We start from the raw sequence: 26,588 nt of genomic DNA, 5'->3' as shown, positions 1-26,588 counted from the left end.
CTATCTAGGGGGCAGTCCACATCATCAGTGTTTAAGTACACGTTGGGAGTAAGGACTGAGACAAACATCAACATGGAATGTAATGCCCTCCTCTTAAGTGCACCCTCCACACACAACTCAGATACTCGAGAAATAAGGATGAAGAAAGAACTGGAGGGAAAGGCCGAGAAACTGAAGATGACAGTCAGTGCTCAATCAGGATTATCTATCTGTTCAAGGAAATGTAGTCTTAGTAGAATTTCAGGGAAACAGTGTTATGGTTTGTATATTAAATGTATTGTGTTTAAATTAAGGCTTGGTCTCCAATACATTGTTCAAAGGAAGGGCTTTGGGGAAGTGACTGATCATGAAAACTCTGACCTAGTTAGTAGATTAACTCATAGATGGATTCATAACTGAATGGACCATTCAGAGGTGGTAGAAACTGTGGAAAATGGGGCCTAATTGGAGGAAGTAGGTTGCTGTGTCTTTGAAGGGTGTATCTTGTCCCTGGTCTCTTTCTGGTCACTCTCCCTGCTTCTAGTCACCATGACATGAGCAGCTTGCTCTGCCATGCTGCTCCACCATGATGTACTGTACAAGTACATCAGTACAGCCAAGCAAGGACTGAAACCTCTGACACAGTGAGCCAAAAGAGATCTTTTCTCCCTTAAGTTGTTTGTCTCAGGTATTTTGTCACAGCAATGGAAAACTAACACACTGATCAGATCCTAGATTTCATCCTAAGAGACTCCATGACTTTCTGGGCAGGCAGAACAGATATCACAGGAAACTTAGATTTTTTTAGAGAAAGCTCCCCAGTGAGTTTTGGGGAGTACAGTGGGAGAAGGGGCGAGGGCAGAATGCCACTTGTGAAATGGATGGATTTCTTTCCAAGGGAGACAGAATAATGACGAGCAGATTGCCTAAAAATTATTTTAACACAATTTCAAATGATTTCCCATTTCAATTTCCCATTTCAGTGAAATAAAGAGCCTAAGATCAAAAAGGTCACAGAGAGAAAATACACTACTAATTACAATCATCAGCTCAACAGTCAAAATGGAGACAAATTTGCTAAAGTATTAACACATACTGGAAATGCCCTGGGACAAAGATCTCCCTCACTGACATTGAACATCACAGGCAATCTCAGTTGTGTAAAAGAGTTATTAAAAAAAAAAGGTAACTTTGATTAATATCTCCCTTTCAGATGAATTCCTATTAGAGTAGAATAAAAACCTCCAAGAAAACCTTAGGCATTAAATACCACTGGATAAACAGTCAGCTTTGCCTTTCATTGCACACCATGGAAAAAAATTACTATTAAAATGTCATTTGCCATTACGGAAACCCAATTTTTAAAATTTCTTCTCTTCACATACCCAAATTAATTAAAAAAGACTTGCAGAAGTAAATGTGATTTAAATTAAGGTGGAAGCCTTTTGGTGTCCATGATTAATGTGAGTGTGCTATGACTTTGCAGGTTGTGGCTGAGCCGCACCAGAGCACAGCCAGGTTTGAGGTGATCTCATTTCATGTTAGAATTAGAAAGCCCTATCGCTGGCAGTGGAGGAGATCACCAAGGTTACTTAATATCAAATAGCCTGCAGAGATTCCCAGCCAACACAGAGACTTCAGCCGTTCAGGGAATGATAGCACCCCTTATCCACAGGACCTTCAATGTGGCATTTTTATGCTGCACTGAGTGAAATGTGGAGGCCACTCAAGTTACTTTATCAGGAGTGAAAAATAGAATTGCTGAGACAGCAGGCTGGCTAGGGATACAAAAACAAAACAAAAAGCTTTTGTCTAAACAATCCGTAGAGCTTTGTTAAGACCTGGATCATCTGAACCACTGTCTTTGTGAGTCTATTTTTGTGTGTTGGTTACCATTTAAACAAAACAAAACAAAACAAAAAAAAGGAAAAAAGTCTCTTTACCTATCTGAAAAAGCAATGAATTCATCTCCCCTTTGGTCCTGCTTTAACTTCCCTCTCCTAACTACATCGAGGAAGCGAACGTGTTCTTTCAGGGTTACCATACTTGGAGTAGTTTTCATCAGCCATCAAATCCAAGTAGAGAAGTTAAATAACCCCTTTTGTCTATAATTTCCATTCTGTTAATCTCACATTTTTGTCTCTGCTCTTGTCTTTTGTCTATAGAGGATCTAATCCCTTGTTTCACCAAGTTGAGCAACATTCCCTAAGGACAAAAATTCCAAGTCTAATGAATACCAAACATGTACGTACGTTAAAAAAAAAAAAAAAAAAAAAAGACTTCAACCCATTATCATTTGCCTTTGAAAAATCAACCTAATTAGATTCTCAAGCGCTGAGGAGAGAGCCCCAAATGAAGTCACCCTTTTCATCAAAGAACTAACAATATAGTGGAAGCCACATTTCCACCAGGCCTCCAATATCTAATGAACAACTTCAACATGATGACTTGGCTCCATCTCAAAACATGCTGCTCAAATGCCCTAAGACAGAGGTCACAACTTCCAAGCCTGCACCTTCCCCCCACGTTCACTGTCTTTCAACTGCTTTTTCAAAGGTCATGAGTGGCCTCCTAAAGCCCATTCAATGCTCTTTTTCTTGGACTCTTCCCATCCATAAGCACCAGGTGAACATCTCGGCCCAGTTGGCTTTTTTTCTTCCTCAACTGCCCTCTTGGTAGTTTCTCCTTCCTGAGTCCTCTAAAGTAAAGGCTTTCAGGTTCACCCTCACAACTCTTTACCCTTTGCTCTCCTCATCCTCACTCTTCTCATTCTCAGTTTCCCTAGTTGTTCCTTGCTTTGACTAGGCCTGCCTCTTGAGTTCTAGATGACTTCTCCAAATGCCTTCAGGGCCTCCACAAATACCATGGTATTTATAGCCTCTTGCACTGGACTGTGTGCTGGGGACCCATACAACAAGATCCTGCTCCCAAGAACCTTGCTGCTATCAGGTGGAAACATGGAAACACAATTCCATAGCAGATCATAAACTGTTTTAATGGATGGGTGTGAGTTTCTGTGGGAATGCGTGGCAAAGTGGAGATAGATGCTCCAGACTGTCTTGGGGAATTCAGCAGAGCTTTGTGGAACTCTAGCACTCACAGAACAACTCTCAAAGGGGGAGTAGGAGTTGGCCAGATGTGAGAGGTTATGGTTCAGAATGGAGAAGGTATGGATTGGGACATGTAGTAGCAAATAAAGAATAAGGAAAGCTACCATTCTAGTTAGAGCACTTTATCCTTCTATGTAAAGACACAAGGTGAAGAACTTGCCTGGAGGGTTAGAGATGGATGGGAGAGAGAGGGTGATTTGGTAAACTAGGTTAGACAGCAGGGGTCAGTTTGAGAAGGTTCTCCACTGCTACTGAGCTTAGGTTTTATCCTAGTAGTGGACAGGAGCTGGGAAAGAATTTTCAACTAAGGAGAGACACGATTAAGTTTATGTTTTAAAGACAACACCCAGGGGTGGTGTTAAGACTCAATAATACCACCATCATCAACTTTGTAAATGAGTTATTCATACATACATCTTATCTCACTGGCTGGCATTAAGCTCCTGGAAGAAAACATCAAAGTCATTTATCTTTGACTTCATTACAATATCCAGCCCAATGACTCACTTGCAAGATGTGCTTAGAGAAAAGTTTATTTCAACACAAACTTGATTTTAGACTACCCACTCTGCCAGAACTTATGCTCAGCAGTTATATCTTTGTGTCAATAAACTTCACACATTTCATCCCTAAATAGTTAAGTGCTGAGAGGCCAATCAGAATTTTATAGCTTAGAAGAGAATGTAGAGATTGTAAATTGTTTTCTAGTGAAGAAAACCAAGTACAAAGATGAGATGTGATTCCTGATGTCCCACAGCTGTGTCCCAACAACACTGGGATCAGAGTCATGGTCTCCATCTCAGTTTCTCAAAGAACACAACAGAACAAGATGTCAATTCTGCTGTGGTTGAGGGAAATGAGACAATTTTATTTCTTATCTCTGAGCTCAGTGGGCTTTTCTTGAATAATCTTCCACTCCCCCATCACCTCAACTCTATTCCTATTAGAGAATGATATAAAACAGCATACAAATGAGTATAAGTAATTTAAAGTATTCGCTTATAAAAAAAACTTAATGTAATTGTTCCTCAGCTAGCATGATCGCTTGTCCCTTTATACTTCAATTTTACTGAAGTATTCTCAGGAAATAACAGATTAGGCAAAGCATAAACTTTGTTGAAAATGCTAGCTTTCTAATATATTCATTCCAAACCTTTACTTTTCTTCCCTTGGAACCTGGACCTCTTCTATTTTCTTAAAGTCCATTGAGGTATGTGGCCTATTATAAACCCTAAAAATAAGCATGACACAATCTCACATTCCATCACACAATGCTTCTTTATTTCTCTTCCACTAATTTGAATGCTAATGAAATCAGGGGTGAATGAAGATTTCTGGAGCAACTGTGAAGCTAGCATTTTTAGGTGACAATGAGCTAATCTGAATTTCCTAACCAAATCTTCCTTGAACCATTAGAGTCCCAGGGTGAGCCATGTCCCTGTGAACTTTCACAAAATGAGGGCAGCTGATGAGCTATGAAAAGGACAGGTCTCCTCAAGTGCCCCTGGGCTCTGAGATCACAATAGGCCGACAGGGTACTCTTGAGAACCCTCAATTCTCTGGGCTTGGCTTGCCTGTCTATAGCAGGCAAAGGAGGGTTGACCAGAACACCCACTAGGCCCCTCTAGCTCTTGCCTTCCAGGTGTCTTTCAGAGGCTGCTGGTGAGTAAGGAAAGAGGCATTTGGCTCATGTGGATGACATAAACCTGAGTGTCATGTGTTTGTGGCATCGCTGTTATCTGACATTGCTCCTTGTTCTACTCTTCCTCCTCCTCATAGAACATACTGGGAAAGTGCACAGTGGGAACAGAGCACACAGGGAAAGCAACAACTAAATTATAACAGCCATTGGGGAAAGTCAGTTGAGAACCACACAATTATCTGTATTTCATCATACTTTAATTAAAATACAACCCTCCTTCCACAAACACATACTGTTTCCACAGTGAGGGGCAGATATTTTGAGACACTTAACATACTGAAATTCATTTTATTCCCATGAAAAGATATTATGATTTTTACAGATGAAAAACAAGTTCAAATTTGTGAAGAAACAAACTCAAAATTAAGCTCAGAGATAATACACCCAGAATATACCTGTCATCTAGATGTGCTCTAAGCGCTTGTCATTAAATGCAGACTTTTCCTATTAGACAGCAAGAACAGGAAGTTTACAGAGTTTAGGTCATGTTCTATATTTTGACCTTAGTAACAGTTATATGGATATTTGCCTTGTAATTATCTGTAAAAGTATACATATTTTTGTACTTGTCTGTTATATGTCATCTTTTTAAAAAGTGATAGGAGAAAAAGATGAAGTCAATGTGGTTAGCTTAGGGGGACAGACAGCTATCTAAGGCAGTGGGCGGCTGCATCCTCCCAGGAAAGCAAGCTTTCAGTCACTGTCCAGAAGGGTAAAGGTATCTCCACTGGACCCAAGACACACCGGCTGTTTGTCGTATCTCAGAGACTCACAGATCCAAGCCAGATAGATGTTGACACAGAAGCCCTTCATTCAACCCAGAGAGAAGCCCACAGCCTCTCCCTAGATGAACTTACTTGCTACTACTTTCACGGCAATGAAAGGTTCAAGAGGTCACTCTCATATAGTCTGGTTTTGTGAACTATCAGAGAAACTTGGATGGACCTACTCAGAAACTGGGTCCATATTTTTAAGAAAGGTATTCTATTCTTTAATGATCACCAGGTTGGCAGGTGTATACACACAATTGTTTTTAATCATTTGGCATAAGTAGTTATTTTTTCACATTGTAAATCCTCAAATTTTATCCTTCCAGATATAACAAACATAAATCCTGACTTCAAATGAACATAGGCCAAATTCAACACTCCTTCCTGTGCTCATACTTCTAATTCTAGAGTGATGGAGCAAGCTGACCTGCTAAAACGTATTTCTTCAGGAAAGAGCTGTGATTACAGAACATTTCTGGTGCCAACAACAGATGCTCTGCAAACTAATTCAGGAGGGAGTGTACACAGATACAGAGACGCACTGTCTGTTAAACATACTGTGAGAAATTATGTTTATCTCTCTCTCAAGTTGGGCTTTTGGGGGATGGAGACTTAGAAATGATGTCTTTATTTCAGCCTTTAATGGGCTCGTAATTGTCAACTGAAGTCTACAGGTGGTAAAGAAACAAACTCTGACCTGTCTGAGTCTATCTCCAGCTCTCAATTCTCCTTTTCTACTTAATTGGGACTCCTTCAGTAAAGCCATAAGCAATGAGGATAAAAATTCGGTTAGAAGAGAGTAACTTATCATCACATCTATCTCCAATGATGTTCATGAAGAGCTCAAACAATTATGGGGATAAAGGGTGTAGAATTCCTCCTGGAAATTCAGTGAGATGCTGAGCAAATTCTTCATGGAAAATGGGATCCAGCTTCAAAAATTTACTACATTTTGCAAGTTGGCTGTCTTTTGGACCAAAGAGCAAGACAGCTGTTTTAAAACATAGGTTAACATGTTTGCATTTTCATTAAATCTCTAGTAACAAAACAAGTCTACAAAACCAACACATTTGATCTAGCAATGTGGCCTCTAAATTTTATCAAGTTCTTCAGAGATCATCCAACAACAAACACGAAAGATCACTGCTCTATTTGGAGTGGGGTAGAGTGAAACTGCAAATGGAGATCATCCTGTTCCAGATGCCACATTCCATGCTACACATCTGGAAAGACCATCTCCTCTGGAGTATAGGAGTGGGCAAATGGGAAGTGTAGTGAGCTGGGGGGGTGAGGGGGGTCTCCCAGTGCTTTTCTTTTCTACTTCTTTCTCCCTACATGCCTGCCGTATTTTATCTACATTCCTATCACACACTGCCTGTTTATATAAGACAGCAAGTTCAGTCTTTTAATGTTAGGGACCTATGAACTTTCATCAGCTCATTTAAAAATTCCTGGCATAAAGCCAGACATGGTGGTACACACCTGAAATCCTGGCACTCAGGAAGCTGAAGCAGGATGATGGAGAATTCAAGATCAGCTGGGGCTAGCTACCTAGTGAGATCCTGTCTCAAAAAACCCAAGGGCTTGGGATGTAGGTCAGTGGTAGAGCACTTGCCTAGAATGTGCAAGGCCCTGTGTCTGGTCCTTAGCACCTCAATAAATTAATTAATTAATTAACCTGGCATAGTGCAGATTAAAATTGTGTCAATTATCTGCTTTTACTTACTAACTGAAACTTAGCTTTTTCATAAAACATTTCCAGCAAACCTTTTGTGCCTTCGTCAGTCCTTTGACCACTAAGCGTTTCCACATTACTTTAAGAAGTATATGCTTACAACATTTGGCTATTCACTTATCAGTGCTCACGGTATCATTTCCCTCTGCATTTTGTACTCATTAAAAGTAGAGCCTACTGTACTATAAAAGCTGATAGAATAATTCATATGAGTATTGATGATGATGAGAAAGCACCTACCTGTTTAGCATAAAGGAATGTGATTCCTTTCTTAAAATTATGGAGGTCACAGTAAGAATAAAAGGAGGAACAAAATAGGTAAGCTACCTTTCTATAGTTTTAAGTAAAGAATACTAAGGATGCTTTAATTTAAACTGATAACCTACATAATATTAAGACTTAACTGTGCATTTTCAGGATTGGATGTTCTATTTATTTTTAATCTGCACTGGTAATCAGGCAGTAGATATTCTGTACTTGTGTTTATCTGAGGTTGCTAAGAGGATGTGGGGGAAGTAGTACGTGAAGTTCTGTACTGATTAAAAGTATATAACGAGTAACCAAGAATGCAGAAGCTTGTCCCTACTTCATCTTTCCCACCACTGTTTATAAAATTATTATTTATCTAACCAGTTTTAAAATTCAAATTTTAGAAGTTGAGCTCTAAGAAGTTTCTAAAGTTATTAACTGAATTAATAGGACATCTCTTTGATGAACCATTTTAGGGAATTAAAACAATTTCAAAAATCTTTCCAAAATAAAATTCAAGTTTAGGCAAAACCAGTGGTGCTAGTTCACGTGGGGTACTGAATAATCAAAAAGAAAACAAAAGCAGCAAGGTCTATAGACAGATGTTTAATCTTCTGAGGAAGAAAAGTCCTGATCCAGAAGTTGAAGATACATGAACTAGGTAATGGAGCACAACTTCCTGGAGAGTGATCAAAAAGAGTGGGGCCTGAATGCTCAGACCCACACACACCTTCATGGGTGTGTTCTCTCAAGCCAGCGCTCTGCACTGGAGCTGGCAGAGAAATGTGAGCGAAGCACTGCCTCAGGGATTTGTCCTGGGAACAGTGCCACTCCACATTTTTATTAATTATTTAGTGGAAGAAGGTTAACTGTAAGTAGACACGTTCCATGTTGAATTTACATAAGAGAAACAGCTGGGAACTGAAGGATTCTGAAAGAAAGTTTGGTTTGATTTAGGTACATTAAGAATCAGGAGAAGGCAATGAAGTTCAAAGTACAACTCCAAGGTCATACAGATGAAATAAACTAACTCCATTCTTCTCACTTAAGCTTATAGCCATTAAACATATAGGGTTACTCTGACAAGATGAAGAATATCCTCGTATCTAGAGAGATCAATGCTAAATCTGTAAGGCACTGTAAGATACATGAGAAAATCTGCGGTTACAAGAAGTAAAGGAAGAAAAAAAGCAGAGCTGTGATCTAAAATGATCTATTTTCTTTAATTCCCATGCAGCAATTTTTGACCCATCTTCCGAGTATTTTTCACATTGTGATTTGTACTACAGATCTTTGACAGCGAGGACCCTGTCTTGGTATATTCTGCACTTCTACCACAATAATAGATTTCTAGCCACCAGTTGGAGGCAGTTTAGTGCAGCAGTTAAGAACACGAGCTCTACAGGAGCAGACTACACAAGTTCAAATCCTGGCTCTCCTGCTAGCTAACTTTGAGAATGCCCGCAAACTTTTGATCTTTGTGTCTCTATTTCTTCATCTAGGCCCAGTGAAAGGAAGTAGTAGGATTACTGTGAGGATTAAATGAGAAAATACATATAAATGGGCTTAGAACAGTACCTGGTGTTACAGTTAAGTGTTTAAGGGATGAGAGGTAGTAATCATCATGCTAGTACATTAAAGAATGAATCACTTAATAAATGGCTGATAACACATGATAAAAGCGAGAGCACACAAGTAAGGGGTGAGGATAGGTAAGACACCTAAAAAATTAGCTAGCATTTGTTGCCCTTAACGCAGAGAAACTAAAGCAGATACCTTAAAGCAACTGAGGCCAATAGGAAAAGGGGAACAGGTACTAGAGAAAAGGTGAGATCAAAAAGAATTAAGCTAGAAGGTAACACACACGCACAGGAAATTAATATGAGTCAACTCCCTGTATAGCTATCCTTATCTCAACCAGCAAAAACCCTTGTTCCTTCCTATTATTGCTTATACTCTCTCTACAACAAAATTAGAAATAAGGGTAAAATAGTTTCTGCTGGGTATTGAGGGAGTGGGGGGGAGGGAGAGGGGGTGGAGTGGGTGGCAAGGGAGGGGGTGGGAGCAGGGGGAAGAAATGACCCAAGCCTTGTATGCACATATGAATAATAAAAGAAAAAAAATAATAAATGGCTGATAAGTAAATAAAATTTTTCATAAAAATTAAAGGGGTCCTCATGCTGCACTTTTCTTATATCAATGACAGAAACGGACCCAGATTTAAGTATTCCAGTGTAATTTTCAAAAAGTCAGAAAAATAGCAAATACTTCTTTTTATCCATTTTGTCTCAAATATTGCACAGGAGTAAAAATCTGATAGAAGCAGCAGCTGGTAGGGTAAGAACTTGGATTTTTTTTTAAAGGTCTTTGCATTTTCCCAATGGTTTCCTCTTCTTTGAACCCCCATCCCCTCTTTCCTACACATTCATTCACTCTTTTTATTAACATCAGCAATAAGATGAAGTACAAGTGAGAGTTTTGCACGAACTACAAGAGTACACTCCTATATTTTCCACTGACCACTGTGAACCCTGCCCATCTGCCAGCAGAACCTATACTCACTCAGAGGAGCCCAGCTGGATGCTACCTGAGTTCCCATAAATCAAACCATTTAGCACTACTTCAAAGTCTACATATAGCTCCCCTTTCTAACAAACTTGAATGAAGGAAAACAAGCCACTAAAAAGAACCAGCTTTAACAAATTTGCCTTCAATACTTACGATGGTTTTTTAAAGGCAGTGGCAAAATTTCCCTTGGCAGGAGGGGTTTATTTGGATTGGATTAGTACTGGTGGTTTGAACTTGCTAAAGGGCTTCTAAGCAGTAGTGGGTTCTTTGAAGATAGATTTGCATATCTGCAAATGGGCAGGTTCCTCCAGAGACCAGAACATTTTGGGCATGTATTAAGTTGCATTTATGAAAACATTCAATGTCAATAGATCTTTTTTATAGAGATAATGATCAAATTTATGCTGTCAATTCTAACAGTCAGTAATTTGAGAATGCCGTCTTACCCCTCAATACTGATTTAAGGTTGAGCTTGGCTTGGCGGTGCAGATCCTCCACGCAGGGGGGTCTGGTGGAAGGAAGGAATACGTTCTCCTGCTGATGCCATGGAGCCGTGTAGTGGACTGTCCATCGACTCTCCTCATCGAGGTTGGAGACTGCTGCAGAAAGAAAGACAGAACAAATTTAGCTTCATTGGCTCCAAATTTGCTACATCCAGATAAAGTAGAGGACCACAGCTAAGGACCAGCAAGGAGAAATAAGCAAAATCTAATGAAATTTAATCTTATGCTCCAGGGGTACTGCCCACCAAGGTCTGTCTGTAAAGAGAAGGCTGAAAGTGTCCATCCACCAACAATCATGGAGTTGTCTGCTTCCCAGCATTTTGGGTCCTGTCCTCCTGGTCCTCCAGAACAAAGATTGACAATATCAATTATACAGACCTCCAATTCCAACTCAACTCGACCACAGAAAACACCAGTTATTGAACCTTCTAATGTCATTGTATCAGTAAGTATTACATTGTCTTGATGGAAACAAATATCCCACTAACAGGCTGAGAACAAACCTTTCCCTTCCACAGCATTATTTAAAAATATCACTGCTATAAACTCAATTAAAAAGTTTAAAAATGAGCATAAATATTCAATTGAAACATTTAAGTGGCATATCGAATTAGATGTGGAGATCCATTTGTAGTATAAAAATTTCTCTCATTTCTTGCTTTCATGGAATATTTTCATATTAAAATATCCTCTAAAAATTATAATACAATTATAATTTTTCCCAACACGATTCAATTCAATTACAATTTCCCAACACAAAAGAATCCAAAACATTAGAGGGGAAAATAATAGGCAATCCTGAGTCTAAATATCATCTCTAAAAATAATCTTCCTTTAATGCCCTTAGTCACCGGGACCTCTATTTCATTTTTCTTTATACACATCCCTAAGCTGGAATATGAGTGTAGCCTAAAATGAAACTGACAGCACTGAAAGAAATTATCATCAATTTGTCAATACTTTTTATCTATCTGCCAAATAATCTAGACATAGGAGAGACTAAAGAAATGTAAGAGAAAGCCCCTGGACTAAAGCAGAGGTTCAAGCAAGGTGACAAGTCTAAGTCCTGTAAACCCTGCAGATATTACAAATGTGAGTCAGAGGCAAGTCTTCCCTGGCTCTAACCTGTGCTAGACAGTCCCCACTGCAAATCTCTATTCTACAACATAAGGTGTCTCTGGAAACTCGATTGCAAGCCATATCCTCAAAGTAAAGTGAAAAACATGCATAAACTATTGAATCTATTTGAGCATGCTTAAAATGAATGAACTTGCCCTAGCACAATTACTAGGGCGATCATAACGCCAAATGCACTAACAGACGCTTCTAAATGCACTAACACGAGCGCTTCCTCGTGAACTCACTCATGTAAAGTGGGTTTGGGGCAGAGACAGTGAACACCATTCCCAAAGAGCCCCTAACTTTGGAACCATCACTAAAAACTGAGACTTTCCCTGCTCCTATAAACCTGCAAACCACTCCAGAAACCATCTTTCCTATAGTTACTAACTTAAAATCCTGTGAACCTGAAAGGATTTCTTAAAGGATTCCTTCTCCACAAATTGCTAAACAGGAAAATAAGCACTGAGAACTAGGCATCAAATTAAAACAGAAATGCCCTGTCTGCTTTCTGCTTATGTTTGATGAAAGCAGCATATAAATTAGACACTTCAGGTTCCACCCATTCTCCTGTTGAACAAATGTTCTGCGTGGTGCATGTTCCCACCAATCTTCATACATAAAATCCATGACTTCATTCTCATGTATAGTTCTGAGTCCAGCACACTGCCAAATGCTCAGAGGTCCCCCAAAGAATGTCCAGAGGTCATTATAACATTTATGCTAATGTCCACCTAGCTAAAAGATTTCTTCACTGTATTTCACAGCTGGAAGACATGAGAAATCGAAACTTTTCATCTTTAACAATTACAAATCGAATCCAACTAATAGCATCTGAGCCCACATAATCGTGACATCAAGCCCCAATACACAACCACCAACTAGTTCCTCTGAAAAAGCAGTTGTCTCTTCCATGGGACCTTGCTCTTACCAGGACAAATTTTTATCAGTCCTTCCAAAGACAGACAGCCTTGGAGCTAGAGAGAAAATGAACCCAGAGTGCAGGTCTTTGTGGCTTTCTCCAAAGCTTCATTTCCCAGAGCCCCTACCCCTGTACACATTTATCCAGGTTAAGTCCTTGATGCAAAAGCTGAACTGAAACAAACCAATAGCCACGTAAAAACGAAAGCACATCATTGTAAAATTCTATTTTGAAGAGCATGAAGAAGTACCTGGATTAACAAAATTTAAACCCACACTAAGTACACAATCAAACCATGCTCCCAAAGCCCAGTCCTTTACAATAATCACTGACTGGTCTAGACAGTCTGTCCTTGAGTTCTTAAATCCATAACAAAGAGTGCCAGGAAGTTGTAGGGGAACATCACCAGGAGAATGTGACACATTACACAGAGGCTCCCTACCTCAGCTGCCTGTCCAGCCAAAGAATCAGAATCCACAGATCAAGAGCTTTCCTCCTTCCTTCAGAAACTTCTTTTGAGATATACAAAAGAAGTGAAGCCAGTAAGATCCCAACCATAAATAAACAAGACATGCTAAGATCACAATAATACTGCCACAAAAGTCAGAGGTATTTCAACCACCCGGTGCAGAGTGGAGTTTTAATTCTGACCAATTACACTGTGTCATTCTCTAATTTATCACTCACAAGGCTGAAGGAGCACACAAAAAAACGTGCACACACCTCTCACACACAAACAATAAGAGAGAGAAAAGGTAATACTTACTTTTCTTCTTAAAAAGTTTAATGAAGGACTTGATCTTTGCATTAATGAATATCACCATTTCTGGGGCACCTACGTGTGGTTTTGAAACTTAAGTCACATTAAAAGCTCAGTACAGCAGGCAGTGACATGCTGTGCTCTTCCTCTCTAGTCGCTAACTTTCTTCCTCAGGTCTAATAGCTACTGCCATCTGCCTGGGCTGCTGTAACTCTGCCGTTGACTTTATTGTCAGGCGGTTATAAACCATTAACAGTCCTTGAACCTGAAAAACTTCCACTGAAACCTAATCTTTAAGACTGGGAGCAGCCAGTGACAACAGGCCTGGAAAGAGGAAGCCAATCACGGTCCTTATTTGCATGACAGCCACATCAGGCTTTCTGCCTCAGTGCTCATTCTCTCCACAGATCAGAAGTTTCTTCTCTCTGGAATCCACAGAAAAACTGCACATTTTCTCTATGGAAGTCAAGATGGAACAAATGTGTTCCCCATTTTCACTAGGCCACTGTGAACATCCAGCTCTTTTTTTACAGGAGCCAAAAAATCTGAGAGCAACTCCATGTTGATTCTTTGACTCTCCAGTTGATTTGGGGTGGATGGGATGTGAACTGATACAGGAAAAAAAGAACCAAACCATTGTTTTCTGACCACGCCCCCCCCCCAGGCTCTGCCTCCCACACCAAAGGAACATTTATAAGCAGCAAAAATTTAGAACGGGATCTCCAAGGAGCTGCGAATGATGACTTGGTTGCATTTTTATGCAAATGAGGGTGCCTGTCTTCTCACCCTTTGCCAGCGGTTCAGAATCAGCACTGCGAATTCCAAAGCACAATCAGATTTGCATCTAGCTGCCGCCACAATTCTTAAAAAAGCAGAGTACAGCTTCCCCACTCCAAATGAGAAATCAGTTAAGATCCTGACACCCTAACCATTTCAATCTTCGCTTTAAATATAATTATCCCCTAAGCACCTGACTTTAACAATTCCACAACAGCTCCTCCAGGAAGTGGTTTCAAATAAACATTACTTGGGTTAGTCTTTAACTTGAATATACTATATTGAGTTCTGGTTCTTTTGCCTATTCGCAATCATGCACAGAAAGCTGGGGAAAGGCAAATGCAGATGGTCAAATCAGAAACAGGGCATATAGGTGGGCAGTGGAAAAATATACTCCCAGAGGCAAAGGTTAGGAATAAAAACGTGAAGAACACAGAGCAGGTCATTTGAAAGGGGACAAAGGAACAGCTTCTCACGTCTCACTCCAGATACGCTTCATGGCAAAGTGCTTTTTGAAACAATTTAGACGACCTCTTATTTCATAGCTTTGGGCCAGGCTTGTAACTCAATGGAAAAATGTAATAATCCACTAATTCAAAACATTTAGTTTATAACAAAGGCTCTTAGTTGAAGAATAAAATTTATATTAGGGGCTCCCTCTAGGGAAAGCTTTGGAATGACGCCTCCTCAAATCTTTTTATCCCGTTTACTTTTTGAATAATAGCAAACAAAGAAAATATACACATTACCAAATACATAATTCCAGTTTTCCAACTTCTGTTCTTTCTTCCTTTACACAGCTTTACTAATAAGTAATTAAATTGCTAGATGGCAAATGAATAACAACTGAGGCTGTAAGCGAGATTATGGCTGCCTTCAATTGTGAGCAAAGTTCCCCTTGGAACAACAAATTTATCAGCAAGAGTGACCTTGCTCTGCTCACTGCATTGGAGACAGGCAGAGTCCAGAACAGAAATACTCCTCTTCACAATGCACAAGTTGTCGAGGTTAAATGTCACCATGCACACTTCCAAATGAAAAGGGAAAGTGTTCTTTCAAGAAAGCAAACCCTGACGATGCTTAATCCTGCAAAGCATACAGCTTTTCAGGTACACAACAATGGCATGCAAACATAAATGCATTCATTAAAAAAGCTAAATATAAAGCACCAACTAAACATGACTCTTCTATCTAGTTGGGCTGTATCACTGGACAGAAGGTGAGATTCCACCCTCAGGGAGCTTACATTGTCTGACAACAAACTATAATTGTATTGTAGACTAGAGGGTGCTTAGTGCAATGGGCAACAGAAAAAGTGGAGCAGAATAAAAGAGGGTTTGGGGGAGGGAGGAGATCGAGTCCTGCTCTATTAAATGCAGGTCGGGGTGGTCTTCACTGAAATGGGAAGATGTGACGAAAGACATGAAGAAGGTGATAGGTTGCATTTTCAAGAGCAAGTTATTTCTCAGGCTGTGAAATGCACTTCCAGTCCCTCGGGCCTCCTTAGAGAAGTGTTCTTTCTCCTCTTAGGAAATGAACTGTAGGGAGAGTCAAGCATGGAGCAACAGCCCAGGGCACCTCATCTTCTATGTTTAATTCCAGGAAGGTCCAGGTCTTCAGGTAATAAGTGAAATAGATGACCATGTTTGTTAATTGTGTGTGTGCTGCAAAGAGCTTATTAATTACAAAGTTTTCCTCAGTAATACTGTCAACTCTTCCTTTCTAGCCTATGTATAAGCAGAACAGGGAAGTATTTTATTATATAACTTGCAGGCCTCACTGTCATGATTTATTGAAGGCAGGACCTATTATTTGTAAGTTACTCAGTTTATACATTCAACAGGAAAGAGATGATTCAGGATACTTTTTTTTTTTTTACTGACATGTTCTCTTTTACATCCATGATATTTTCTTATTCCAGTTTTAGCCAGTCATATAGCAGTAGTAGAAGTAAGAAGGGAAAAAAAAAAGTTCTAGTATCATAGACCTGAGGAACTTGACAGCATAGCACAGCATCCTAGTGACAAGCCCAACCATGCACCCATCCCCCAGGTCACTGCCACTTGTTAGAGGAGGCACCTCTCTCTCAGCTGTAAAGTGGAGGTAACAACAGTATTTCTATCTGAGGGTTACTGTGAACTTGAAGGGTTCTGATTGATAAAGTCCTTGGAACAGTACCTGGTATGAGGTAAACACATGTTTACCAAACAGGTGAATAAAAATCTTAAGAAATAGCCAAGCAGTCTCGAGCTTAGAAACAGCCAGGCTTCATGAAGGGGGTTAGCTTTGCAGATGCCACAGTCACCTTCCACTTGTCTTCACTTCAACTGCCAGCTCCAGGAATGAATGTTCAACCCACTACCTCAGATGGTATACACACAGTATCTTTTCCATCTCCTAAAGTCTAAGTCTACTAGTTTAAGTTCTAAACAGTCACCAGTGAACTTCTAACTAGTACCAATGCTCTTTTTCTCCCCTCATCATTTTTTTCCCATTATGGTGTCACTAGGATTTGAACTCAGGACCTCATACTTGCTAGGCAGGCACTCTACCACTTGAGCCACTCTTCCAGCCCTGTTTTGTGTTATGCTTTTTTGAGATAGGGTCTCTTCTATTTGCCTGGGCTGGCTTCAAACCTTGATCCTCCTGTTCTCTGCCTCCTGGATAGCTAGGATTACAGGTGTGAGCCACTGGGCCTGGCTCCCCTCATCTTCTTAATCACATACTGCAAAGAGTCCAGCTCTGGAGCTCTTCTTTACTGCACCACGGCATACTCATTCCTTTCCTACATATGATTGTTCCTTCTCCAGCTTCTCGCCATCTTTAAAGATCTGGTCCTTACAATTGGGGATGTGACTCAGTCGTAGAGTGCTTGCCTATCATGGGCAAAGTCCTATTTGATGCCAGGACCATTAAAAAAAAAAAATCTAGTCCCTGAACCTATGTTCTCTGGATTTTATTTATTTCTTCTTGAAAGTTGAATGATTTTCTTCGTATAAGGCAAAAGTCAGCAAACAATAGCTCCTGAGCCAAATCCATACAGTGTTTTAAAGTGACTGAGAGAAAAATTTAAAGAATAATATTCTATAACATGAAAATTATATGTAATTCAGATTTCAGTAACCAATAATAAAGCTGTAAGAGAGCACTACCACACCCACTCGTTAATGTGTCATCAGAGGCTGTGCGTGGGCTGAATTGGCAGCTGGCATGGATGGCCCTCCAGCCAGAAGTGTTTACATGTTTACTGCCTGGGCCTTTTGAGAAGATGACTGCCTGCCACAGCTTCAGCGACTGCCTTCCAACACCTGTGCAATCCTCAGTCCTATCTCTCATCTTTGGGTTGTCAGTCCTTCAGTTCCACCCTACTAACCTCTACTCAAATTCCACATTATCTCAAGTTCAACATATCTTATCTAAGACACTTTGCTTTTCCCCAAATTGCTTCTCAGGAACTTTCTGACTTCTATTAGGGCAACAGTCATTACAGTCATTCTTTTCAATGAACCAGATGAATAAATTTAATCCCCATTAAAAATGAGAAAACTGAGATTTAAAAGCCAGTGTATATCAGAGCTAACAGAAAAGCCTAGGTGTCCTGATTCTTCTCTCACTAGCACATATCAAGTTTTGAAAAGAAAACTGGTAAGTATGCCTTACACAAGAGACTTTACTGAACACATAAATAATGAAAATAATGGAGAGCAAATCACTGTTCTGTAAAAATATTCTCACATGTTACAGAGGAAGAAAATGCTCTACGTTACTTGAATAATTCTGGTAGCTTAACCTGGTCCAAAACTTTGAAATTCTATTATCACTACTACCCTGAAATATTTGTATCCTTATTTACAGCTTTTTTTCCCCACATACTCCTTCACAATAATGTAATCTTACCTCTGATAAACATTAATTTTTTTTTCGTTCAAGTTAGGTATAATGATACATGCCTCTAGTTTCTCGGTTACTCAGGAGGCTCAGGCAGGAGGGGCACTGGAGCCCAGAAGTTCAAGTTTGAGACCAGCCTGGGCAACACAGTGAGACTTTGTCTCAATAACAACAAAATTGTCACTGACCATGCCTCCAGCAGTCTGATTATTTCCCAGGAGTAGGTATATAATATACCAGTAAAGAAATAGTGGAATTTTTTGCAAAGTAATACATACCCTAAAAATGTTAACTGTAACCGTGCAATTATGTTCAAGCATCCAACAATTGTGTACTGAGTACTTATTAACTTATTAGTGCCTATGTTAGGCATCCACGTTAGAAGTGAATCAGTCATGGTCACTGGGTTGGATATGGTGGCACACACCCATTACCCCAGGACTTAGGAGGCAGAGGCAGGAGGACCGAGAATCCCAAGCTAGCTTGGGCTGAACAGCAAGTAAGTTCCAGGTTTGCCTGAGCTACATAGCAAGGCCCGGTTAAAAAAAAAAACAAAAAAAATAAAAAGCCAGGGTTGGGGTGCAGCTCAGTGATAGAGTGCTTGCCTAACATGTGCAAGGCTCTGGATTCAATTCCCACCCCTACCCCCACCACCAAAACAAACCACAGCCATAGGAAGTCCACAGTCCAGTGTGGAAGACACCCAAAAGATAAAAATGATAGAACAATGAATAAGTCTACGGAGAGAGAGGACCATGAAGTTCCTGGGAAAATGACGAAGAGCCCTTTCTTTAATCTCAGGTGAAGGAGTGGAGGCGGGACAGAGTCATAGAGCACTCAGAGGTCTGCATACTTTGGGTGAAAACCCTAGAGTGTGGTGGGCCAGGGGTAAGGAAGACACAGAGCAGGACAGGAGGCCAACCTGCAGGGCCTTGTTTGTCATCAGGGTGGGATGCAGGCTGTGGGTGAGGCAGTATCTGCAGGAGTTTTAGCAAGAGCAAGAGCACCAGCGTTATATTTAAATAGATAGCCAGTGCTAACAGAGGACCTTGGTGCAAGACCCACATAAAAGGAAAGGAGATCACAAGTCACTCTCAGCTAGGTTTCTGTACAGCTCCTTGTTTTTAACAAGCCTGGGTTTAAGAGTTTGAACAGGTCGGGCATCCCTAACCTGAAAGTCCAAAAACTGAAATGGTTTGAGTTCCCACCTGACACCACAGGGGACAATTCCACACTTGACCTCACGAGATGGGTCACAGTCAAAACACAGGTGCACAAAAAATACTGTATAAAATTATGTTCAGGCTCCATGTATGATGTATATATGAAGCACAAAAGAATTTTGTGATTACTGGGTCTTATCCCCTAGGAATCTCATTACGTATACACAAATATTCCAAAATTCTAAAAAATTTAAAACATTTCCAGTTCTAAACATTTCACATTAGGGATGCCAAACCTGTAATATACCTTAAGAACAATACTAAAGGTATAAAGTTCAAAAACAAACCAGGGGCTGGAGGTGAACTCAGTGGTAGAGTGTACTTAGCATGTACAGGGTCTGCCTCTACCAAAAAAAAATTAAACCTCAACTATTCAATAAATGACTCTTTTACTACCTTTCATCTTCAGTACAACCTTAAAATATACCCTTGTTATCTTTATGAGGACAAAATAATATGTGCCGAAAACTAAAAGCTTGTTAAGAGCAAAGCTGTGGAAGCTCCCAGAACTTCCTTCCCTTCCTGCCCATTTCATTTCCACACAGTTACAATGCACTAAATTCAGCTGGACATTAAAAGTCTCTATTCTGAAGCCCCAAACTTTCACTTTGTTAAGCAATACTGATTAGAAAAGAATACTGTCAAATAGTGTACACAGGAGTTACATACAGAAATGAGGCATGGTGGTGTCGCATTTTATGCATATACACATATCCATATGCAAACATATATACACATACATTATTATGTACAATGTATAGAGATTATCTACACTATATATACATTATATATACACATTTTGAATCCTTGATTACTTCAAAATTAAATACATTATCAACATTACTGTGCTCTGCTAAATTGGAAGAGGAGGGAAGAGGAAAAACAAAATCAGCCGAAGTTCTGATCATGGCTCTGCACTAAATGATCATCTGAAGCCCTTCTCAGAGGAACCTTAGCTCTTTAAATTAAAAATTCCTCAGTCCAACCTTATCTGTAAGTGGTGCCTTTACTGCTTGTTGTTTTAAGACTACATTTTTTAAGAAAAAAAAAATCAAGTTTAACATCTAAAATTGAAGACTATATATGACTAATTTAGATTAACTTGTTACCTTTATGTCTGGCTAAAATACCTGAAGTACATTTTTTAAATCCTTAAACATCCACTCATGCTTTTCAGGCCAATCCAGATATATCATATGTCTTCTGAGTCAATAAAATAAAATGAATATATTTGATAGTTACAGAGCATAGAAAATGCTACGAATTAACAATGTCGCTGGCTTAACATGTGCAGGTACGCTTAATAGGTAATACTGCAGACACTGTCCATGAAATGAAGTCCTGTGTCTGATGACAAATGCTCTTGAAGAATTACTTTAATTTTCCCACAAATCATGTTATATCACAAGAGTACATTAAAAATCACCAATATTCTAGATCTTCATTGGTACACTGATCTGCTCTTTCTTCTGCTTCTCAATTAATTTTTAATGATGAGTCGTCACATGGCATTGAAAAAGACAGATGGAAATTTTCCTATCAGTGTGGGATGGGGGATGGTTGGAGGCAGAAAGGGAAAAGCTTCAGCAAGGCTCATGTATCAATTCTTTAGAAGGAACTTGATCTGGCATCCACTCTGCTGGTTAATTTTGATGCTAAAAAACACCCTTCACTTTGCATGTGTTGAAGCTAAAGTCTTCTGCTATGGATCCTAGTTAATAATTTAATTCAAATCCACAGCCACCATCTGCTCCATCCATTTTTAAACGTCTGCTGTCACTGTGGCTAGTTTAGTCAAGCCACAATATTCATGTGACAAATGTTGAACAAATGAAAGGCTATGAAAAAAAAAAAAAAAAGAAACCTGAATCAAAAGTCCAAAACACAAAGGGAGGTTAGCTAACACAGCATTCAAAGTTCAGCCGCACCCTTAGGGATGGAAGGGCGCAAAGTCTCCAGGCTGCAGGGTGGGTCTGGGTCCATCAGAGACGCTCCTGAGATATTGGGGAGAGCTTCATGAAGGGGATGGGCCTTTAGGTTAGAATTAATGATAAGGATATAGCATAGGAAGTCAAAACGTAGAGCTTTCGTAGGCTCCAAGAAAGAGTCTTCTGGAACATCCAACCCATTCCCTATTTTGCAAATGAGTAACCTACAGTAGGTCACAGAGCTACTCAGCTTCTGAGTACTCCATGTTTGGTTTGGTTTTGTTGTTTGGGGGGTTTTGTTTTTTTGAGACAGGGTCTTGTTTTATTGTCCAGGCTGGCCTCAAACTTGAGATCTTACTGCCTTAACCTCCTGAGTGCCAGCTGGGAGGACAGGTGTGCCAACTGTGCTGACTTGTGTGCCCTGGTTTTTAGTATACCATATTACCTGCTGCCTGGTCAGGAAGGGGCAGTGAAGTGGAGACCCACACTCACTTCTACCTCTGTTGTTTGCACATGCTGTTAGTCTGCTTGGAGAATTGATCCCTGACTCGGCATGCCTCTATTCATTTTCCAAGCTATTAGTCAAACGTTAACCTTCCTTGAGAAGTATTCCTTGACACGGCTTTCAGAACTCTTTATTTCAAAAATATGTCATTTCATTTCAAGGATAACTTCCTCCAAAGTGAACTGTGTATATAGCAGAAAGAATGAACAATCTCACTAACTGTAAGCTTAACTTGAATTAAGTATTCTTCATGATGCTCTCTAACTCTAACCTGTCCACTCCGTTAGTACTGACTCCCCTAGCTTTTTCTGCAAAGACAAAGGCCCATTTCAGGACAGAAATAACAACTATCACTACAGCTGCATATCAGTGAGCTCAATTGCAGAGGTGACTCATAAATATTTTCAGAATGGATATTAAGGGGCTAGTGCGTCTCAACCACTTGAAAATTAAAATATGCCAGTTAAATATAATTATATGCTCAGAATAAAACTAACTTAAGGGAAATGAATCTTAAAATGTAAAAAGGAAAAAAAGTAAATGCAACTTTTCTTCTAAAATCTTTGGGGAAGAAAAAGAAAGTCTCTCTGTGAGATGAAAAGCCAAAGTATATGCTGATCCTGGAGATCTAATTTAAAAGCACTGTGTGATTCTCTACAGTGCTCTGAGCTCTCTTGTATTTTTAAAATTGAGTAATATTAAGGACATGCTTGATCGATGGTGTTAAAAAACCTTCAAGGAATCTATACTTAAGAAGAATTTTCTACAGAGAAAAAAAAATTGAGAGCAAAGGAAGAATGCCTAAAAGAAGACTCATAGGGAAGCTGACAAACTAAAGTAGAAAGTCGCCACCTACAGGGGACACCACAACAATGGATGAAGCACAGGTAAGGAAAATGACCCCAGCTGCTGTCACTTGCAGACCCTGGAAAGGTTCCCATGTAATTTACTCAAGAATATCCTGGTCTTCTGCCACCAGAAAAAGATCAAATTCTATGACTTGGGGACCCTTCAAGCCTTAATTTGACAAGGCTGATACACCCCCAGCAGAGTTTTGAATATTCATAAACTACCTAACATCTGAAATCAAGCTCAGAGTGAGGAAGCACCGCTCCCTGAACTATATAAAACATTTCTGAGTCAATAAGTCACATTTTGGGTGACACCGTTGAAGAAAAAGGAGGTCTACACAAACATAAAATCAAAAGATGAAACCTCACGACAAAGGAATCCAAGGAGAGTTTTCATATGAAAAGACAATAATTCTGAAATTACTCAGTCCAAGACTGGGGTTGGTGAGGAAATGAAGTGACTGAAGAAAAACCGGATTCATCATTACCTAGTTTCTTCCCAATTAATGATCAGTAAGAAGAGAGACTTAGAAGAAAATACTTAGAGTTTTATTTGTGTGTATGTGTGTAGATCACACCCAGTGCCTGCTCTCCCACTAAGCTACACCTCCAGCCCTGTAGTTAATTATTTAGTAAGCAAGGGACAATCTCTGTGGTCTTGTGTTTTGACAATTTAAATAGCTGGTAAGGTTTTTTTTTTTTTCTCTACTTCATGTGATTTCTTAGTTTGTTTCACATATGGTTAAGATGAAAACCAATTAATAAGCTGGTGTGATCAATTGTTTCTGCTAAAAGAACAGCTGGTTCACATGCAAAATGGTAATTAGACAAATTAAGGCAGGTCATTTTGGTGGCTGATGAACAGACTGTGATACTTATAATTAAAAGTCCTCAACTGTGTTTGGTTTTCTAATAACGGTAAAGGTTAAGCACGGATAATACTTATCTGATTAGAGTTGGGTTTTATTTTTTAATTTACACTTCACTAAAGTAGTGACTAGACAGCAGCAGACTTCTTCAGAGAAGCTGTAACTCCATATTAAGCATGAGTGCTGCGAAGGCTTTGCAATGACTCTGGAGGAGAGGCAGCAGGGGCAAGGGTCAGCCCAGCATGAAGGGGTATTTGAAATTCATCCAGACTATATGGATTAAAGTCAGCTGGTCAAAGACTATTTAAGAAAATAAAACCTTCCTATAAAGTCTTTCACTGATTTTCAATTCAGAAGGGTAACAGTATTGTTGATAAGTAAACAACAAATGAGCGCAAGAGACAAAAATAAAAACACCAATTATTGAATAGACACAGTATGTCTAAAGCAAGGGTTTCACAGGGCAGATTTCCGAACAGACACCACTGACATAGCTCCCTGAGGGCTGGCATTCCCATCACTAGCCGGCAATACAATTAGGGCACAGCTGGAAAGGAAGGGATGGGAAGGCAGGCATGTTGATTGCAGAGCCCATGGAATTAGGCCCACAAAGAAGCTGTGAAAAGCCAAATGGTAATCAGAACAACAATGCTCATACAAGCTAATAGCCAGGACTTTGAAAAAATGATGTGCTTGGCCCCTCCCCTGCCAGCATCAAGGAGACACAGGACAGAAAGCAGGAAAAAAATGGATTTTTTTCACAGCTTAGCATATGAAGTGTCTTCCTCAAGTATTTAACAATGTTTTTAACCTACAGCCAGAAATATGAAGCATGCAATTGTGAAGACAGGTGTGGGTATTTTATAATTTGGACCACGGCTTCTCTTTCTCTCTCTCCCTTTCTCTCTCTCCTCTCATCTCTTCTCTTTGGAGTCAGGGACTTTATGTGGCCTGCTCTTGATCCTCCTGCCTCAGCTCTCAGCTTCCCTTGTGCTGGGATTATAGGTGTGTGTCATTGTGCCTTTGCCATCCACCATTTCTCTTTCACTAATGAAAAAAGGCAGGGGGTATAAAAACCACTACTAAGAAATTGGCTGACAGTAAAGACATAATCAATCCTTGAACCAGAATAAAAAGGAAAGTAAGGGAGAAAAGAAAACAGATGGGATATTACAATGTCAAAGAATTCTTCCAAACCTCTCTGATATATGGCAGCTCTGAGAAGAGTCAGATTCATCCAATCTTACCAGCTTATCAGAAACATCTATCTCTTTGTATGCAAGTCATATAAATCATATATGATCACATAATGGTAAATAATGGATTTTTCACAGTTTAGCACATAATGCAATATTTTGGGGTGGGAGGCATAGCTCAGTGGTAGAGCAGTTGCCTAACATGCATGAGGCCCTGGGTTCCATCTCCAGCACTGGGGAAAAAAGTTTAATTCAAGCTGCCACAATCAATCTCCACTAGCAAACCACACTTAATGAAGCACCTATTTAGACAATGGAGAGAGGTTTAAAACACCTGCACTTCCTCTCAACTGCTTGGTGTTTATGTACAATGGTCTTTAATCTGACAGGAATTTAATTATTATAGCTGCTTTCTGAAAAGAAATACTCACCAACTGCCCCCCACTGGATAGAGGGATCAGTCACAGACTCCAGACAATAAATCACATTCACCATCAGAATAGGTCCCAGGACATCGGTGTAGAGTGCACTCCAGCAGGATGGCCCATGCTGAAAGAGGGCAAAATTCACTTCTTCACTCAGCAACCTGACTCTCTCTCTTCGTCAGTACACTGCAACTCCTCAACAGGAGGATTCTGCATTCTGAACTTTCTGGCTTCACTAAAACTGTCTCACATCATCCACCCAACCCCCGCCCCCAAAAAAAGGCTACTTCTTTCTGCAGCTGCTGAATGCCACAAATAGCTTCTTGTATAATCTGACTTAGAATGCACCCCAAACTGACATGTTGAATGGCAACCTGAATGCTTCATTCAGAGAGAACTCGAAAGCGCAGAATGTCCTAAAATCATCACAGCAGTGAAGGGGATCATTAAGAAGTCTTGGGGCAAAAGACTGCTTTCAGCAGTAGCCTGCAAATTCTTCTCAGGTTGAGAGAGGTTTCAGAAGATTCCCACAGTGATCAAAGGAGGTTTCCAGAACTGCCCTCCCATCCCCTGTCTAGATGGGGTTTCCCTCCATTCTTAGCAACCAGTGTTTTCCTAATAAAATATGCTTGCTCTCACTCTGTACATGTGTCACAACGATCCATCCCAAAACTAAAACATTTTTCAGAACTTTATTTAATGCGCTGAACTGTGCATAGGGCAGACCCCTCTCCGACATTTCTATAAGCTCCTAGAGGGCCAGAGCCAAATCTACAGCAGTGCACAGCGCCGCTCCTGGTGCAGGGTGAAACTCACAAAAATGGACAGAGCCCAGAGCACGCTAAAGCAGTTCTTAGAGGGCCCTGGTTTTCTAACCTTTTGAAAATTTCTCTTAAGAAACAGATTTCCAATACTAAACAAAACCTTTTTCACAATACAGTTGATGTACTCTCTATGTAAGAATGAACACAGAATTTTTAAACCTGTCGAAACCACCATAAGAAGGGGACTAAGGTAGAAAAGAGAAAAATGGAGCTGAAACAATTTGGGTTATAATACACATATACACATGGAAATGTCACAATCAAACTCCCTGTGTTTCTTTAACAAATGAAAATGTCATTTTTTTTCTTTTACAAAATTGGAGAACAGGAGGGCAGAACAGGTCTGAGGGGGCAAGGTTGGTACCAATGGGGGGGGGATGAGGGTGGGAAAGGGTGAAGGAGGGAGAATATGGTGCAAATATTGTGTATACATGCATGTAAATGGAAAAATGAGACCTGTTGAAACTACTCCAGGAATGGGGGATGGGATAAAGGAGAATGGTGGAGGGGTGAATTCAACTATGATATATTTGATACACTGTAAGAACTTTTGTAAATGCCACAATGTACCCCAACCCATAAAAAAAATACTTCTGTTAAAAAAATTAAAAACAAACTTTCCTTTTTCACAAAGATTGGCTAATCACTAACATATATTTGTGAATGTAATTAACTTTTCAATAGC

At 39.8% G+C, this 26,588-nt stretch overlaps 1 protein-coding gene across 7 annotated transcripts in view; it reads right to left on the bottom strand.

Annotated features, from left to right (window-relative positions):
* Window positions 1-26,588, bottom strand: part of Nhsl1 (NHS like 1) — a 219,084-nt gene that overhangs the window by 47,050 nt on the left and 145,446 nt on the right. For 5 of the 7 annotated variants that reach the window (XM_074073580.1, XM_074073591.1, XM_074073587.1 and 2 more), the window contains exon 2: window positions 10,560-10,712. In XM_074073580.1, coding sequence (XP_073929681.1) covers window positions 10,560-10,712 — 153 coding nt within the window. Of the gene's footprint in view, window positions 1-10,559; window positions 10,713-13,423; window positions 25,041-25,085; window positions 25,204-26,588 lie in introns of those variants that run through there. The other 2 variants (XM_074073600.1, XM_074073607.1) reach the window with 2 other exon arrangements.

The sequence above is a fragment of the Castor canadensis genome, chromosome 1 (genome assembly GCF_047511655.1).
Source record: "Castor canadensis chromosome 1, mCasCan1.hap1v2, whole genome shotgun sequence".
NCBI lineage: Eukaryota > Metazoa > Chordata > Mammalia > Rodentia > Castoridae > Castor > Castor canadensis.
This window is presented reverse-complemented; position numbering and strand designations above follow the sequence as displayed.